This window comes from Anomaloglossus baeobatrachus, chromosome 1, assembly GCF_048569485.1.
Source record: "Anomaloglossus baeobatrachus isolate aAnoBae1 chromosome 1, aAnoBae1.hap1, whole genome shotgun sequence".
Taxonomy (NCBI): domain Eukaryota; kingdom Metazoa; phylum Chordata; class Amphibia; order Anura; family Aromobatidae; genus Anomaloglossus; species Anomaloglossus baeobatrachus.
The window spans coordinates 227,588,136-227,606,839 of record NC_134353.1 but is presented as its reverse complement, the minus strand read 5'-3'; the positions used below and the strand labels follow the sequence as shown (position 1 = coordinate 227,606,839).

The following is an 18,704-nucleotide window of genomic DNA, read 5'->3' as shown; positions in this document are numbered from 1 at the left end:
TGTGTGTGTGTGTGTGTGTGTGAAGGACGGCACATTAACCCCTTAGCGACCTATGACTTACTGGATACGTGATGGCTCCCTGGTACTTAAAGACCCGTGACATACCCAGTACATCATGGCAAAATCGTGGCCCCGGAGCCCCAGTGGCTGCAATCGCTGCAAATACCTTAGATTCGGGGAGGAGGGGACCTCTGCCTGACCTCAGGAGGGGTGGTGTCTCCTCCCCGGACCTAAGGAGGCTGTGATTGGCTGACGAACGTCGCTCAGCCAATCACAGCCACTGTAATGTTTAAGCCATTGAAAATGGCCAAAACACTGAAATCCAGCCATGGTCAGTGCAGCTATAGCCCTGATCATTGGCTGGAGCTGGGTGACCTCGGTTTCACCCGCCCCCAACTCTGATTGGAGACCGACCTTGTGACCGATCTCTCCGATCTCTGTGGATCTGGGGCCGGAGACCGCTCCCCTCAGCTTCACTCCGGCACCTGTGGAAGGTGAGGAGAGCGATCGGTAAGTTATAGCCACTGCCCCCCCCCCCCATTACTACAGGATGGGGACAAAGTGCGCACATTACTACATTACTATGGGATTTAGATAAGGCTGGGGACATTAATATAGGATTGGAACATTACAAGGATGGGCACAATACTATTGGATGGGGACATTATTATTATAGAATGGGGACAAGGCTGGGGGCATTACTATAGGATGGGGACTAGGGTGGGCACATTACTATAGGATGGGGACAAGGTGAGCACATTACTATAGGATGGGGACTAGGGTGGGGACAGTACTACAGGATAGGGACATTACTACAAGGGGACAAGGATGGGAAACATTACTATAGGATAGGGATAAGGCTGGGGACATTACTATAGGATGGGGACAAGGTTGGCACATTACTATGGGATGGGCATACTATAGGATGGGGACATTGCTACAAGGGGACAAGGATGGGGAACATTACTATAAGATCAGGGACAAGGATGAACACGTTACTATAGATTGGGGACATTACTATAGGATGGGGCAAGGATGAACACATTAGTACAGGATGGGCACATTACGATAAGATGGGGACAAGGATGGGGAACGTTACTTTAGGATGGGGACAAGGATGGGCACATTACTATAACATGGGGACAAGGATGAGGCACATTACTACAAGATGGGGACAAGGATGGGGAATATTACTTTAGGATGGGGACAAGGATGGGCACGTTACAACAAGATGGGGAACATTACTAAAAGATGTTGGTCAAAATCTCTATATAGTGCTAATTGTAAGACTATTAGTTACAATAAAGGAATAAAATGTAAAAAAAAAAAAAAAAAAAAAAATAATTTTTTTTATATATGAGATATATATATATATATATATATATATATATATATATATATATATATTTAAACAAAGAATGTGCACGTTATAAACAAGTGAAAATGTTCAAAATCAGTGATCCAAAAGGTGTGTTAAAAAAAAAAATTATATATATATATTTTTTCTTTTTTAACACCTTTTGGATCACTGATTTGGAACATCTTCACTTGTTTATAACGTGCACATTCTTTGTTTAAATATATATATATATATATATATATATATATACATATAAATTTATTTAGATGGTACCAATAAAAATGTCACTATGTCACTTTGTCCTGCAAAGAATGCGGCCCCCCAAATTTTTTTTTTTCCTCTGTGCGGCCCATACCACCAGCAGTAGAGGGAGATCGGCACACATCTCAGCTGATTTATATAGCTGAGATGTGTGCCTGCTAGGCATGAGTGGAATAGTTACCTGCCCGTGCCGTTTAACCCCTTAAATGGCACTGTCAATAGTGACAGCGCCATTATAATCGTGAGCGCGGTAAATGTTTACATGCCGCCGATACCGAAAGTCATGTGATGTGATCACGTGACTTCCGGTGGTTCTCATGGTAGCACAGGGTCATGTGAGGACTCCTGTAGCTCACATCACTCACTTACTGTTTCACCCGGCCAAGAGCTGGGTGAGACAAGAAATGAGCATATCTGTTGTTCACAGCTTTATAGCTGTGATCAGCAGATATGGCAGAGCGATCAGATTGCTGATCCATATAGTCCACTAGGGGGACTAGTAAAATAAAAAAAAAAATAAAGTTTAGAAAAAAGTTAAAAAATGAAAATAAAAAAAAAAAAACTAAAAGTTCAAATCCCCCCCCTTTCGCCTCATTGAAAATTAAAGGGTTAAAAAAATAAAAATAGCAACAAAAAGAGAAATAAATATCCTCCAAAAATTAAGTATTACTTGCAGCAAAGATGGGCAGCAGTGTGTACATCACCCAGGCCAAAAACTAATACTCTACCAGGATACAGCTAAACGCCCACTAAGTGGAGGCATCACAGGTGCAGGAGGAGCAAATCACACACACACCTCCATGGAATGGAGGGGGCGATTGCTGGATGATAAAACTGCTCACTGATGGCTTGCATAGAGCACTGTTCACACTTGCAGATAACACAGTCACAAGGCCGCAGCCTATTAAGTGATGCCCATACTATTAGGCCCCTTTCACACTGCATTTTTCTCTACGTCCACAGGTCCCGTCGGGGCATCCGTCCGGACCGCCCCTCCCCCACTCTGCAAAGCATGTTCCGGACGCATGCGCCCAACAGGGCCATTCACTGTTATGGAGCGCACTGCGTTAGCGTGTGCTCTGTTTTGTGCCATTTTTTGCACATATACGTTTCTGCAGACGGACACCCGAACGTAGAGGAGTACGCTAAATGCAATAACAGGCGATCAAAACGTAACATCTGCGCCAAAGTGGTACCGTTAAAAACGGCAGCTTGAGACGCAAAAAATAAGCAGTCACTGAGCCATAAACCCCGAAAATTGATAACGCTACGAGTCACGGAATATGGCGTAAAATGTACGCCACTTTTTTTTTTTCCGGAAAAACTTCTGTTTTTTTAACCCGTTAGATAAAAGTAAACCTATCCATGTTTGGTGTCTATGAACTCGCACTGACTTGAGGCATCATACTGACATCAGTTTTACCATATAGTGAACACAGTGAATAAAATCTCAAAAACAATAGTGCTATCGCACTTTTTTTGCAATTTTTCCGCATTTTGAATTTTTTTGCTGTTTTCCAGTACACTATATGGTAAAACTCATGGTTTCATTTTAAAGTACAGAAACAGCAAAATGCAGCGGATCACAGGCAGGTTAATTAAAAAGTCCTCTTTATTTTCACATCATTAAAAATGGACAGACCGCATCCACAGAGATAAATTCATCCAACGTAAGTTCTTATTCATGGATTCCATGGCTCCAGGAATAAGAACTTACGACACTTCGTTATGTCGAAACGCGTTGGTTGAATTTATCACTGTGGATGCGGTCTGTCCATTTTTAATGATGTGAAAATAAAGAGGACTTTTTAATTTAACCTGCCCGTGATCCGCTGGATTTTGCTGTTTCTGTCTTGGATCCCTGTGCCTGGGATTTCCGTGCTGGATCAGGTGCTCTACTCCTTCAACCTGTGCACTATAGCGGTGAGCTGGAATACGTTTTTTTGAACATTTAAAAGTACAGCTCATTCCGCAAAAAAACGAACCCTCACATGACCAGATTGACTGAAAAATTACGCCTCTCGAAAAAATAGCGAGAAAAAAAACGGAAAGCGCAAAATCGTCCAGTCATGAAGGGGTTAAAAAGGCCAGAAAACGAAGGAAAGGGTAACAAAGAAGCAATTTAAAAAGACACTCCCCCCCCTTTCAGAATTATTAATTAACCAGACCAATTTAAGATTATTAATAGAGCCTTTTATCCTCTCTATTGTAGCTCAACCCGAAAATCTACAGTGTTTCCTAATTAATATAGACCCTCTATGGGAAAAAAAAAGTTAATATTTTCCTTATTTTCTATGGTCTAAACTTTAATAAAATGCAAATTATACAGTGCATGTAAACTCGTTGCTACAATTACATTTCCTAGTACTATGTGGCATGAATAAATATAACAGTTCTGCAAAGTAGGGGACACCAACCTATTTCCACTGTTTCAGTCTCTACCTCGTGTTCTTCTGCTACATCTTGCATCATGAAGGTCTCGTCATCGTACACCAGGACCTGAGCGGCGTACCCTTCTTCTAGTCTGGCACTGGGAACCGGCTCCACAATGACAGCTGGGTACTCAACTTCCTGAACTTCTACCTTTTAGGACCAAAATAGCGTAAACAGAAGAGAATTAATTGACTGTTGTAATTAATAATTTTGGGGGAAAGTTTAATAATGGTTTCATAGAAAACTAAAACCTAAATTATACAAATTATGTAATGAGACAGTGTAAAGTAAATATCTAATATCCATGGGAAGATGTATGATCTTTACTCCTACTACTTCAACAAATAATTATCCAACATGACATTTGGAAACTGGCAGGAAACATGCTATATCCAACCATTGTTTTATGCTTAAAGGGAACCAAGCAGCAGGATTTTCATATATAAAGTAGAACCAGTGCTATACTGGGAGTAGGATTCTGAATGTAAGCATACCTTTTGTTCAGAGATTGGATGTTTTATTTCAGATATATGTGAAAGTAAAGTTCCAGCAATGCACTGCTATTTGATTGACAGGTACAACAGGGGTGGGAATATGTGAGTCGGGTCTTGCTATCTTTTGCTACCCCGTCTGCCTGCTTGACCTTCCTCCCCTGTCATAGATGTTAATTCTAGCACCTGCACAAAGTATTGCAGAAAACTCTTCACTAAAATGGCATCACAGTCAGAGCTATCTCTAACGTCATCTTTGTGAATACATAAGGAAGCCTACAAAGAAAAGAACACAGTACCTACAGTCAAATATGGTGGAGGTTCAAACATCTTTTGGGGTTATTTTGCTGCCTCTGGTACTGGATGCCTTGACTGTGTACAAGGCATCATGAAATCTGAAGATAACCAAAGGATTTTGGGTCGCCATGTAGTGTCCAGTGTCAGAAAGCTGGGTTTATGTCCTAGGTCATGGGTCTTCTATCAGGACAATAATTCCAAACATACTTCCAGAAACTCAGAGAAATGGATGGAAACAAAGCAACAGGAAAATAGCCAGAAATTATTTTGGATCGAAATCCCATTGAATACCAGTGGAGAGACCTTAAAATTGCTGTTGGTAGAAGACACCCTTCAAATATGAGAGACCTGGAGCAGTTTGCAAAAGAAGAGTGCTCCAAAATCCCAGTTGAGAGGTGTAGAAATCTTGCTGATGGTTATAGAAAGTGATTGATTGCCATTATTTCTTCCAAAGGGTGTGCAACCAAATATTAAGTTGAGTGTCTACAATTTTATCTAGCCAACTTTTTCAGTTATGTCCAATATGACTTTTCTTCTCTGTGTTTTTGTGGTGTTCCAGTGCAAAAGAAATATGTGTGTATAATAAAACATGTGTAATTGCAATAATTTTCTGGAAGAAATACTTCACTTTCTGGAACAATTTCAAAAGGTGCCAACACTTTTGGCCATGACTGTATGATCATGATCAACAAACACATTTTTTCTTATCTGGTCACTCATTAGAAGACTGATAAAGTAACAACCATGAAAGTCATATCAGCCTGCCCCAGTAATCTCAAAATCTACTCCCCTCACTCCTTTAGCCTAAGGGTACCATATCACTAAACGACGTACCAGCGATTCCAACCACGATACGACCTGGTCAGGATCGTTGGTACGTCGCTACATCGTCGCTAGTGAGCTGTCAATCAGGCATATCTCACCAGCGACTAGCCACCAGGGACTCGTGTAATTATGCTGCGCTTGGTAACCAGGGTAAATATTGGGTAACTAAGCAAAGCGCTTTGCTTGGTTACCCAATATTTACCCTGGTTAGCAGCGTACACCGCTTACAGGCTGCCAGCGCTGGCTCCCTATATACGTAGCTAGGGTACACATTGGGTTACTAAGCAAAGCGCTTTGCTTAGTTACCTGATATTTACCCTGATTACCAGCGTACACAGCTTACACAGAGTTGGTGAACCAGAACAGTGTGTAACGATCAGCGATTTCACAGCAGGGGCCAGGTCGCTGCCTAGTGTCACACACAGCGAGATCGCTGATAAGGTCAGTGGTACGTCACAAAACCTGTGACTCAGCAGCGATCTCACTATGTGAGAAGTACCCCTAAGTTTACATGTCCGGTAATCATGCATTAGAACGAATCCACAAGCTGTACATTGACAAAATAGTTTGTCGTTCAGCTAAAAATTCTATATGTATAAATTCTCTTTAACATTAGTCTATGGAAAACGGATCCATTAACTAGCCAACTGTTTTTCTTTTCCATAACCCAGAAAGAAGAATAAATATCCTCCAAAAATTAAGTATCACTTACAGCAAAGATGGGCTGGAGTGTGTACATCGCCCAGGCCAAAAGCTAGTACTCTACCAGGATACAGCTAAACCCCCATTAAGTGGAGGCATCACAGGGGCAGGAGGAGCAAATCACACACACACCTCCATTGAATGGAGGGGGCGATTGCTAGATGATAAAACTGCACACTAGTGGCTTGCATAGAGCACTGTTCACACTTGCAGATGCACAGTCACAAGCCCGCATATTAAGTGACACCCATACTATTAGATCAGGCGGGCTGAACAGCGCTCTATGCAAGCCATCAGTGTGCCTGCAGCCCATAATCCAGAAAGCATATATTTGATACATTTATAAAATTGATCCTTTCGAAATTAAGGAAAAACAAATGGCTATTTAATAGATCCATTTTCCATAGACTTTAATATTAAAAAAAAAACAAACAAAAAAAAAAAACACGGACTACCAACGTGCCCAATAACTCGGCGTCCTGCAAATAATTTTTGGTGAACACTGAAGCTTAGCTTTATTTGAATGACATTGCTCTTCATTCTTATAAACGGCTGAATGTGGTAGAATATTGATGTCCCTGATGATGTATTCTTACTTTTCAGACTGCTATTTTTTTTTTTGCACTTTCTTGGTAGTTTTTTTTTATACGGTTATGATTTGTATATAATACAGGAGTTGTATGGGACATAAAGATGTACGCTACAAAGCATAGTGGCCACATTGATGTAAAGCTGTGACAGGAGGCTTTTTCTAAATACCTTCTATTGCCAACTCTGCCTGTGAGCGGTGCTATCGCTGTCTGCTCCGTTCCCATCACGTGACCCAGGCTGCAGTGACCTCTGATGTCCGGTGTTGGAAGTTAACCCGGCAGCACCGAGGCAGGACCCAGTCTCTGTGAGTCCTGCCTCGGACCAGACCAGCATCGCTCCTGCTTGCAGCGCTCTGCAGTGAAGGAGAGAACGCGTGAGATGATGGGCTGTGACGTACAATAAAAATTCCGCCCACAGACCAGTCACTCGTGGAGAGTGGGTCCCGCCTCGGTGATGTCACTGCAGCCCGGGTCACGTGATGGGGGATGAGCTGAGAGAGAGAACCACTCACAGGCAGAATTGACAACACAAGGTATTTAGAAAAAGCCTTCTCTCATAGCAATACATCGATGTGGCCACTATGCTTTGTAGTGAACGACGTCTTCAAGAACTGATGTCCTAAGGTTAGGATAGGTCATCAATAGGAGATCACTAGGGGTTTGACAATCAACTGAAATCTGCTCTGGCATTGGCCTAACATAACCGATGAATGAGGTCAAACACAGAAGCCATCAAATGATAACTCATGGACAAACCCTTGAAAAAAAAAAAAAAAAAGTGGGTACAGCTTCAGATAACCATGTGCTCGCTCCCCTATTTACTGACCACTGATTCCATCATTAATGCAATGCCAGAAATATTCATATAACAAAGTAAAATCGATGAGTAAACCATCACACGCCACGATGACCTGAGACAAAGAGCCTGCAATATGTGAGGTTATACCTCTTTATTTTACGTGACATTTTATAAAATATCTGCGACATTACAATACAGCCAGTTTCCTTATAGTGCCCCGCTCAGGTGGGGGATCACTGGTGAGTCTGGGACCAGAAGGTCACAGCGCCTTATTGTGCACAGGTCTGCATCTGACCTTTAAATGCATTTGCTTTCCTTTGGTGCTGTAGGGGTTAAGTACCTTTTCCGATCTGGCTATCCCTTGGAGCCTTAACCCCATGTGCAGCTCTTTTGTGACCACTCTACTTCGCTATATATATATAGTCACATGTCCTAACATCTGATGTCGGTTATAGAGTCTCATATCTTAGCTGTCAAATTTGGAAGGAGAATTTCTCTGGAAGAAGCTGAAGCTCGCGACTATTGCAGCTGTGGTTAGCTGCATTGGAGTTGCTTGGAGAGGGTTTTACTTTTCTGTCCATTTCCCCATCTGTCTTTCTACCCTTGTGTTGGATTATTGCAGTAGTGAGTCGCCAGCCTTCTCACTAGCCAGGGTGATTTCAGGGCAAATGAAGGCCCGTGTAGGGATGTTAGAGAGTGCAGGGAACAGCCTTAGGTGAGTGCAGGAGGTGAACCCGCTCCCCTTTCGCTATCGCCAGGGCCCACCGATGTATCGTGCTCCTGGTGCGACCTGTTTGTGGCAGCGCTCGCTTTGGGTTTCCTTATTCCATGCAGAATACAGATAGTCACTGCGTGACGGATCGCTTTAGAGTTGGTGAAAATTGATTCACATGTCCCTTTCCAATGGGCACAACAGTGATATGTGGCCGCTGCCAGGGGGCTAGAGTAGTGACTCTTACCTGATGGCATCGGCGACTTCTCTTGTGATTAGCTGACCTGGCGCAACGTGTTTCAAGCCACAATAATGATGTCACACCAGCCCGGCCAATCAAAAGAATTGCCATTAATGCCGGCAGGTAAAAGGCGGTGTTCCCTCTAAGGGCCACAGCCAGACCAATATAGTGACCGATGGAATACGACGTGAGAATAAATTGGCACCATCTCTGGTATTTACTGCACCTGTGGGTGTACATTTTTGTAGTTTGATGCATGGCTTTGACAAAAGTATTCATACCCTGTCAACTTTTCCACATTTTGTCACGTTACACCCACAAACGTAAATGTATACACTAAGTAGTAAGTATGTATGATTTCTATTAGGAAATGTTACATGGTTTTCTATATAATTTAAAACTATAAATGTGAAAATTATGACATGCATTTGTACGCTGCCCACAAATAAGATCCTGAGTGTTCAATTGCTTCCAGAAGTCGTTGTTAAAGTCAGGGATAGAATAAAAGAACTTTCATTCATAAACAGGTTAAAATGAGGGGTACATTGATACTAGACAGGGTGCAAATTAAAAAGGTGGATCACCCTTTTTATTACCAGCCATATCAATGATAAGTTGAGAAACAAGGTTTCAAATACCTTTTATTGCCAATAGTGCCTGTGAGCAGCGCCATTGTACTCTGCGCTCACCCCCGTCACATGACTCCCCGGGCTCCATGACATCTGATGTACGATAATGTCACGTCAACTTCCTGTTGACCTGACATCGCCTCGACCGGCCCCAGTCTCCGTGAGTCACTGGGCTGTGGGCGGCGTTCACCGCTCATCACAGCCCAGCATTGCTCCTGCTTGCGGCTCTCTGAAGTGAAGGAGGGAACAGGGAGATGCTGCGTTGTGACGCCACCCCCAGCCCAGTCACTTAGGTAGACTGCAGCTCGCCTCAGTTGACATGACATCACCAGACATCAAAGGTCATGAAGCCCGGGGCTCACGCGAACGGGGTGAGCGGATCGCAATAGCACCGCCCACAGGCAACACTGACAACACAAGGTATTTGAGAGAAACCTTGATCCCAACATAATATCGATGTGGCCAGTAATGAAAAGGGGTGAACCACCCCTTTAACACCTAAATCTGCAAGGCTGTCAGGTCAGGGATAAAGTTGAGGGAAAAGTAGAGCAGGGTTAAAGGGAATGTGTCAGCAGGTTTTTGCTACCTCATCTGAGAGCAGAATGATGTAGGCAAAGAGATTCTGAATCTAACAATGCATCACTTGGATTACTGGCTGTAGCCATTGTCACAGAGTGAACAATATTTGTAACATGTAGCAGAGGTCTGGGAGCTGTCCTCGCCCACACCGGGGTTTCAGGGTACATTTCCATAGACAAAAGCTGCTAATCACAGGAGGGGCGGAGTCAGACTACAGCTCATGTGCTCCTCACACCCACTAATGGGAAAGCAAAGAAGCTTAAACTAACATTGCAGGTAAACAAATACAGAATTTGAAATAACAAATGGCTGGCTGTAAACTGCATGTTAACTCTTACAGCATGCTGGCTTCAGATTACATAGCAAAAATGTCCTGATAGAGTCCCTTTAAGTTATGGGGAAAAAAAGAAAGCGGTGTAATCCATCATATGAAAATGGATCAGGTATGTCACAACTGCAAACCTACCCACCATGGCCGTCCACCTAAACTGACATCCCAAGCCAAGGGAACAATAACTAGAGAAGCAGCCAAGAGGCCCACGGCCACTCTACAGGAGCTGCAGAGATCCACAGCTCAGGTGGGAGAATCTGTCCACAGGACAACTATTAGTCATATACTCCAGAAATCTGGCGTTTATGGAGGAAAAGTAAGAAGACAGCCATAAAGCAAGCCATAAGATGTCTCATTTGCACTCTGCAAAAGCCATGTAGAGGGACTCTGCTAGCATGTGGGAAAAGGTGCACTGGTCAGATGAAACCAAAATAGAACTTTTTGGGCTAAATACAAAACGCTATCTGTGGTGGAAAACTAACATTGCATATCATCCGGAAAACATATCCCAACCCTGAAACATTGGGAAGTAGCATCATGTTGTGGGGAGACTTTTTCAGAAGGGACAGGGATGGGCACATTATTACAGGATGGGGAACATTACTACAGGATGGGGACAAAGATGGGCACATTATTACAGGATGGGGCACATTACTACAGGATGGGGACAAGGATGGGCACATTACTACAGGATGGGGACAAGGATGGGCACATTACTAAAAGGGGACAAGGATGGGCACATTACTACAGGATGGGAACAAGAATGGAGCACGTTCCTACAAGGGGACAATGATGGGGCACATTACTACAAAATTAGGATCAGAATGGGAACATTACTGGAAGATTTTGGCAAAACATTACTATATGGTGTGAATTGTAAAACTATATTACATACAAAAAGGGATAAAAAGTTTAAAAAAAAAAAAAATGACGTTTATTAAAAAGGTTTTTGTTTCTTTTTTAAACAAAAAAAGTGCACGCTTGTTTTAATAAATGAGCGAAAAATGTTCAAAAACAGTGATATAAAAAGGTGTGTAGAAAAAAAAAATGGTACAAATAAAAATGTCACTTTGTCCTGCAAAGAAAGCAATACCCCCTATTTTTTTTCTATGTGCGGCCCATATACCCAGCCGAGTTTGATACCCCTGGTCTAGATCAAAGCATATTCATGTGTGTAAATGGTCCAGTCAAAGTCCTGCCCTAAATGCTATTGACAATCTGTGGCAAGATCTGAAAATTGCTGTTCACAGACGCCTCCATCCAATGTCACTGAACCAGAGCTATTTTGCAAAGAGGAATGGGCAAAAATTGCAGCCTCAAGATGTGCAAAGCTGATAGAGACATACCCCAAAAGATTGCAGCAGTAATTGCAGACAACAAAGTATTAACTGAATACATATAGACGTCAATTTTTAAAAAATATATATTTTTTTTTACAGTATTAAGAAAATCAAGTATCATTTCCTACACACTCCACAAATACTTGCTACTCAGTGTTGATATGTCGCATAAAATACATTTATGTATGTGGGTGTAACTTGAAAAAATGTGGAAAAGTTCACAGGGCATGAATACTTTTTCAAAGCACTGTATATTTTGATGTTAAGGTACTAGTTTGTATTTTAATATTTATTGCCTTACATACAGTTGAAACCAGACGTTTACATACACTATCTAAAAAAGACACATCTGCATGTTTTTCTCACTATCTGATATGAAATCAGAATAAACCTTTCCCGATTTGGGTCAATTAGGAACCAAAATTATTTATATTTGCCAAATGCGAGAATAATGAGAGAGAGAATGTTTTAAGGCATTTTTATTATTTTCTGCATAGTTTACATACATTAAGAGTACTATGCCTTTAAACAATATGGCACAGCCTATATCAGTGATGGCGAACCTATGGCACGCGTGCCAGACAGGGCACGCAGAGCCGTTTGTGCTGGCACGTGCGCTGTCGCCACACTGCGCCAGTTTGATCTGCTGGTGTGGTCGCGCCAGCAGCTCAAACTGGTGTTTAGCAGAGGAGACATTTCTCCTCGCTCTGACACGCCTCCTCTCCTGGGCTGCAGACCTGTTGCCTAGGAGACGGAGGAGCGTCAGTAGGCGGCGCCGGTGTCTTGTGGCCGCGCGGGAACTGAAGTGACTGAGGACACAGCAGTGGAGGAGTGGGGGCCAGAAGGTGAGTTTTTTTTTTATTTTTAGCCTCTGTGCGGCTGTGCCAAGATGTGGGGGGGACAGAGCCTGCACGGGGGAAACATGCAGCGCACGGGGGACACATGGGGGACAGAGCCTGCACGGGGGAAACATGCAGCGCACGGGGGACACATGGGGGACAGAGCCTGCACGGGGGACACATGGGGGACGGAGCCTGCACGGGGACACATGGGGGACAGAGCCTGCACGGGGGACACATGGGGGACAGTGCCTGCACGGGGGACACATGGAGCGCACGGGGGACACATGGGGGACAGAGCCTGCACGGGGGACACATGGGGGACAGAGCCTGCACGGGGGAAACATGCAGCGCACGGGGGACACATGGGGGACAGAGCCTGCACGGGGGAAACATGCAGCGCACGGGGGACACATGGGGGACAGAGCCTGCACGGGGGACACATGGGGGACGGAGCCTGCACGGGGACACATGGGGGACAGAGCCTGCACGGGGGACACATGGGGGACAGTGCCTGCACGGGGGACACATGGAGCGCACGGGGGACACATGGGGGACAGAGCCTGCACGGGGGACACATGGGGGACAGAGCCTGCACGGGGGAAACATGCAGCGCACGGGGGACACATGGGGGACAGAGCCTGCACGGGGGAAACATGCAGCGCACGGGGGACACATGGGGGACAGAGCCTGCACGGGGGACACATGGGGGACGGAGCCTGCACGGGGACACATGGGGGACGGAGCCTGCACGGGGGACACATGGGGGACAGTGCCTGCACGGGGGACACATGGAGCGCACGGGGGACACATGGGGGACAGAGCCTGCACGGGGGACACATGGGGGACAGAGCCTGCACGGGGGACACATGGGGGACAGAGCCTGCACGGGGGAAACATGGGGGACAGAGCCTGCACGGGGGAAACATGGAGCGCACGGGGGACACATGGGGGACAGAGCCTGCACGGGAGACACATGGGGGACACATGGGGGACAGAGCCTGCACGGGGGACACATGGGGGACAGAGCCTGCACGGGAGACACATGGGGGACAGAGCCTGCACGGGGGAAACATGCAGCGCACGGGGGACACATGGGGGACAGAGCCTGCACGGGGGAAACATGGAGCGCACGGGGGACACATGGGGGACAGAGCCTGCATGGGGGAAACATGGAGCGCACGGGGGACACATGGGGGACAGAGCCTGCACGGGGGAAACATGGAGCGCACGGGGGACACATGGGGGACAGAGCCTGCACGGGGGAAACATGGGGGACAGAGCCTGCACGGGGGAAACATGCAGCGCACGGGGGACACATGGGGGACAGAGCCTGCACGGGGGAAACATGCAGCGCACGGGGGACACATGGGGGACAGAGCCTGCACGGGGGAAACATGCAGCGCACGGGGGACACATGGGGGACAGAGCCTGCACGGGGGACACATGGGGGACAGTGCCTGCACGGGGACACATGGGGGACAGAGCCTGCACGGGGGACACATGGGGGACAGTGCCTGCACGGGGGACACATGGAGCGCACGGGGGACACATGGGGGACAGAGCCTGCACGGGAGACACATGGGGGACACATGGGGGACAGAGCCTGCACGGGGGACACATGGGGGACAGAGCCTGCACGGGGGACACATGGGGGACAGAGCCTGCACGGGGGAAACATGGAGCGCACGAGGGACACATGGGGGACAGAGCCTGCATGGGGGAAACATGGAGCGCACGGGGGACACATGGGGGACAGAGCCTGCACGGGGGAAACATGGAGCGCACGGGGGACACATGGGGGACAGAGCCTGCACGGGAGACACATGGGGGACAGAGCCTGCACGGGGGAAACATGCAGCGCACGGGGGACACATGGGGGACAGAGCCTGCACGGGGGAAACATAGAGCCTGCACGGGGGACACATGGGGGACAGAGCCTGCACGGGGGAAACATAGAGCCTGCACGGGGGAAACATGGAGCGCACGGGGGACACATGGGGGACAGAGCCTGCATGGGGGAAACATGGAGCGCACGGGGGACACATGTGTGACAGAGCCTGCACGGGGGACACATGGGGGACAGAGCCTGCACGGGGGAAACATGGAGCGCACGGGGGACACAGGGGGGACAGAGCCTGCACGGGGGACACATGGGGGACAGAGCCTGCACGGGGGAATCATGCAGCGCACGGGGGACACATGGGGGACAGAGCCTGCACGGGGGAAACATGGAGCGCACGGGGGACACATGGGGGACAGAGCCTGCACGGGGGAAACATGGAGCGCACGGGGGACACATGGGGGACAGAGCCTGCACGGGGGAAACATGGAGCGCACGGGGGAAACATGGAGCGCATGGGGGAAACATGGAGCGCACGGGGGAAACATGGAGCGCACGGGAGAAACATGGAGCGCACGGGGGAAACATGAAGCGCACGAGGGACAGAGCCAGCACGGGGCAAACATGGAGCGCACGGGGGACACATGGGGAGCACGGGGGACACATGGAGCGCACGGGGGACACATGGGAGCATGGGGGAACATGGAGCGCACGGGGGAAACATGGGAGCATGGGGGAAACATGGAGCGCACGGGGGAAACATGGAGTGCATGGGGGAAACATGGAGTGCACGGGGGAAACATGGGAGCATGGGGGAAACATGGAGCGCACGGGGGACAGAGCCAGCACGGGGCAAACATGGAGCGCACGGAGGACACATGGGGAGCACGGGGGAAACATTGGAGCACGGGGGACAGAGCCTACATGGGGGACACATGGGGAGCACGGGGGACAGAGCCAGCACGGGGGGGAACATGGGGAGCACGGGGGACAGAGCTAGCACGGGGGGAACATGGGAGCATGGGGCATATACAAACAGAGCACGGGGAAAACATGGAGAGCACGGGGAAAACATGGCTGCAAAGATGGAGAGAAACGTGCAAAGATGGAGAGAAACGTGCAAAGATGGGGGAAACATGGCTGCAAAGATGGGGGAAACATGGCTGCAAAGATGGGGGAAACATGGCTGCAAGGATGGGGGTAAACATGACTGTAAGGATGGGGGAAATCATGCCAGGATGGGGTACATTTAGCAGGAAGGGAAACATGCCAGGAAGGGGTACATTTACCAGTATGGGGGATACATTTACCAGTATGGGGGATACATTTACCAGAATGGGGGATACATTTACCAGAATGGGGGGAAACATGAAAGGATGGGGGGGAAACATGCCAGGATGGGGGTACATGAACATGCCAGGATGAGGAAAAATGCCAGGATGGGGAACATTTAGCAGGAAGGGTGACATTTATCAGGATGGGGTACATTTACCAGGATAAGGGAACATGCCTGGATGAGGTACATTTACCAGGATGGGGTCATTTAACAGCATGGGGGGAACATGCCAGGATGGGATACATTTACCAGGATGGGGTACATTTACCAGGATAAGGGAACATGCCTGGATGAGGTACATTTACCAGGATGGGGTCATTTAACAGCATGGGGGGAACATGCCAGGATGGGATACATTTACCAGGATGGGGTACATTTACCAGGATGGGGTCATTTAACAGCATGGGGGAACATGCCAGGATGGGATACATTTACCAGGATGGGGTACATTTACCAGGATGGGGTACATTTACCAGGATGGGGTCATTTAACAGCATGGGGGAACATGCCAGGATGGGATACATTTACCAGGATGGGGTACATTTACCAGGATGGGGTACATTTACCAGGATGGGGCCATGATGTGGACAAATATACCAGAATGTAGGAAATATATATCAGGATGGGGGACATGTTTACCAGGAAGTGGCCAGGAAGGGGACATAACTACACAATGAAAGGGGAGAATAGCAACTCGTACGTCTTTATGGGATTTCAAGATCTTCAGACATTGAAATGTAGATGTGGATTACAGGGTGACATCTGATTGCATTCCAGGCTAAAATCTCTGTCTAACATGCTGCAATTTATTTCCAGAAAGATCAATCCAACTGCTGTGTCTGGAAAGGGCAGGGGCTCAGCTCCAATGTGTGGTAAGCACGCATGAGTGTGATGCCCCCTGCTGAAGAGAAGAGAAGACTGCAAAGGTAAGGTTAAAATCAATTATTTACATAATAGGATTGATTGGCACTTCGGAAAAAAAAATGGGTTTAGAACTACAGTTTGGGCACTCGGCCTGTAAAAGGTTCGCCATGACTGGCCTATATGATGATGTCATGTCTTTGGAAGCTTCCGATAGGTTTATTGGAAAAATCTGAGTTAATTAGAGACACACATGTGGATGTATTTTAATGCACACCTGAAACACACTTCTTCTTTGTGTAGCATCATGGGAAAGTCAATATAAATCAGCCAAGATCTCAGGAAGAGAATTGTGGACTTGTAGAAGTCTGGTTTATCCTTGGGTGCAATTTCGAGATACTCAAAAGGTGCCTTGTTCATCTGTACAAATAATTATACGCAAGTACAAACAAGATGGGAATGTCCAGCCATCATACCACTAATGAAGGAGACGGGTTCTGTGTACCAGAGATTAACACGTGCTTTGGTCAGACATGTGCATATCAACCCAGGACAAAAGCAAAAGACCTTGTGAAGATGCTGGCGGAAGCTGGTAAGATTGTGTCATTATCCACAGTGAACAAGTGCTGTATCAACATGGGCTGAAATGCCACTCTGCCAGGAAGAAGCCATTAGGGTACCTTCACACTTAGCGATGCAGCAGCGATCCGACCAGCGATCTGACCTGGTCAGGATCGCTGCTGCATCGCTACATGGTCGCTGGTGAGCTGTCAAACAGGCAGATCTCACCAGCGACCAGTGACCAGCCCCCAGCCAGCAGCGACGTGCAAGCGACGTTGCGCTTGCACGGAGCCGCCGTCTGGAAGCTGCGGAGACTGGTAACTAAGGTAAACATCGGGTATGGTTACCCGATGTTTACATTAGTTACCAGTGTGAGCAGGGAGCAGGGAGCCGCGCACACTAAGCGCTGGCTCCTTGCTCTCCTAGCTACAGTACACATCGGGTTAATTAACCCGATGTGTAATGCAGCTACATGTGCAGAGAGCAGGGAGCTGCGCACACTGAGCGCGGGCTCCTTGCTCTCCTAGCTGCTGTACACATCGGGTTAATTAACCCGATGTGTACAGCAGCTACATGTGCAGAGAGCCGGAGCCGGCAGCACAGGCAGCGTGAGAGCTGCGGAGGCTGGTAACTAAGGTAAATATCGGGTAACCACCTTGGTTACCCGATGTTTATCTTGGATACAGCTTACCTCAGCTGTCAGACGCCGGCTCCTGCTCCCTGCTCGCTTCATTTGTCGCTCTCTTGCTGTCACACACAGCGATCTGTGTGTCACAGCAGGAGAGCGGCTTTGAAGAAAACGAACCAGGGCTGTGTGTAACGAGCAGCGATCTCGCAGCAGGGGCCAGATCGCTGCTCAGTGTCACACACAGCGAGATCGCTAATGAGGTCACTGCTGCGTCACAAAAAGCGTGACTCAGCAGCGATCTCGGCAGCGAGCTCGCTGTGTGTGAAGCACCCCTTACTCCAAAAGATACATAAAAAAGCCAAATTAATGGTTGCAAATGCACACAGGAACAAACACCTTAATTTTTGCAGACATGTCTGACAAAACTAAAATTGAACTGTTTGCCATAATGACCATCGTTACTTTTGGAAGAAAAAGGGAGAAGCTTTCAAACCTAAGAACACCATCCCAACTGTTAAACACGGGGGTGACAGCATCATGTTGTAGGGTTGTTTTGCTGCAGGAGGGACTGCTGCACTTCACAAAATAGTGAAGGAATCATGAGGAAAGAAAATCATGTGGTAATACTGAAGCAATATCTCAAGGCATCAGCCAGGAACTTAAAGCTTGGGCGGAAATGGGTCTTCCAAATGGACAATCACCCATACTGCCAAAGTGGTTACAAAGTGCCTTAAGGATAACAATATCAATGTTTGGAGTGGCCATCAGAAATCCCTGATCTCAATACTATTGAAAATTTATGGGCAAAGCTGAAAAGGCAGGTGCGAGCAAGGTGACCTACAAACATGGCTCAGTTACCCCAGCTTTGTCAGGAGGAAAGGGCCTAAATTCCTACCAACTATTGTGAGAAGCTTGTGGAAGGATATCCAAAAACGTTTGACCCAAGTCATATAGTTTAAAGGGCAAAGGTACCAAATACTAATGAAATGTATGTAAACTTTTGACTTTGCAGAAAGTAATAAAAATGTCTTAAAACATTCTCTCTC

At 47.0% G+C, this 18,704-nt stretch overlaps 1 protein-coding gene across 2 annotated transcripts in view; it reads right to left on the bottom strand.

Moving 5' to 3' along the window:
* ELF2 (E74 like ETS transcription factor 2) overlaps window positions 1-18,704 on the bottom strand; it is a 170,509-nt gene that overhangs the window by 95,704 nt on the left and 56,101 nt on the right. For both annotated transcript variants that reach the window (XM_075348542.1, XM_075348550.1), the window contains one exon: window positions 4,039-4,204. In XM_075348542.1, the coding sequence (XP_075204657.1) occupies window positions 4,039-4,204 (166 nt within the window). The remainder of the gene's footprint in view (window positions 1-4,038; window positions 4,205-18,704) is intronic.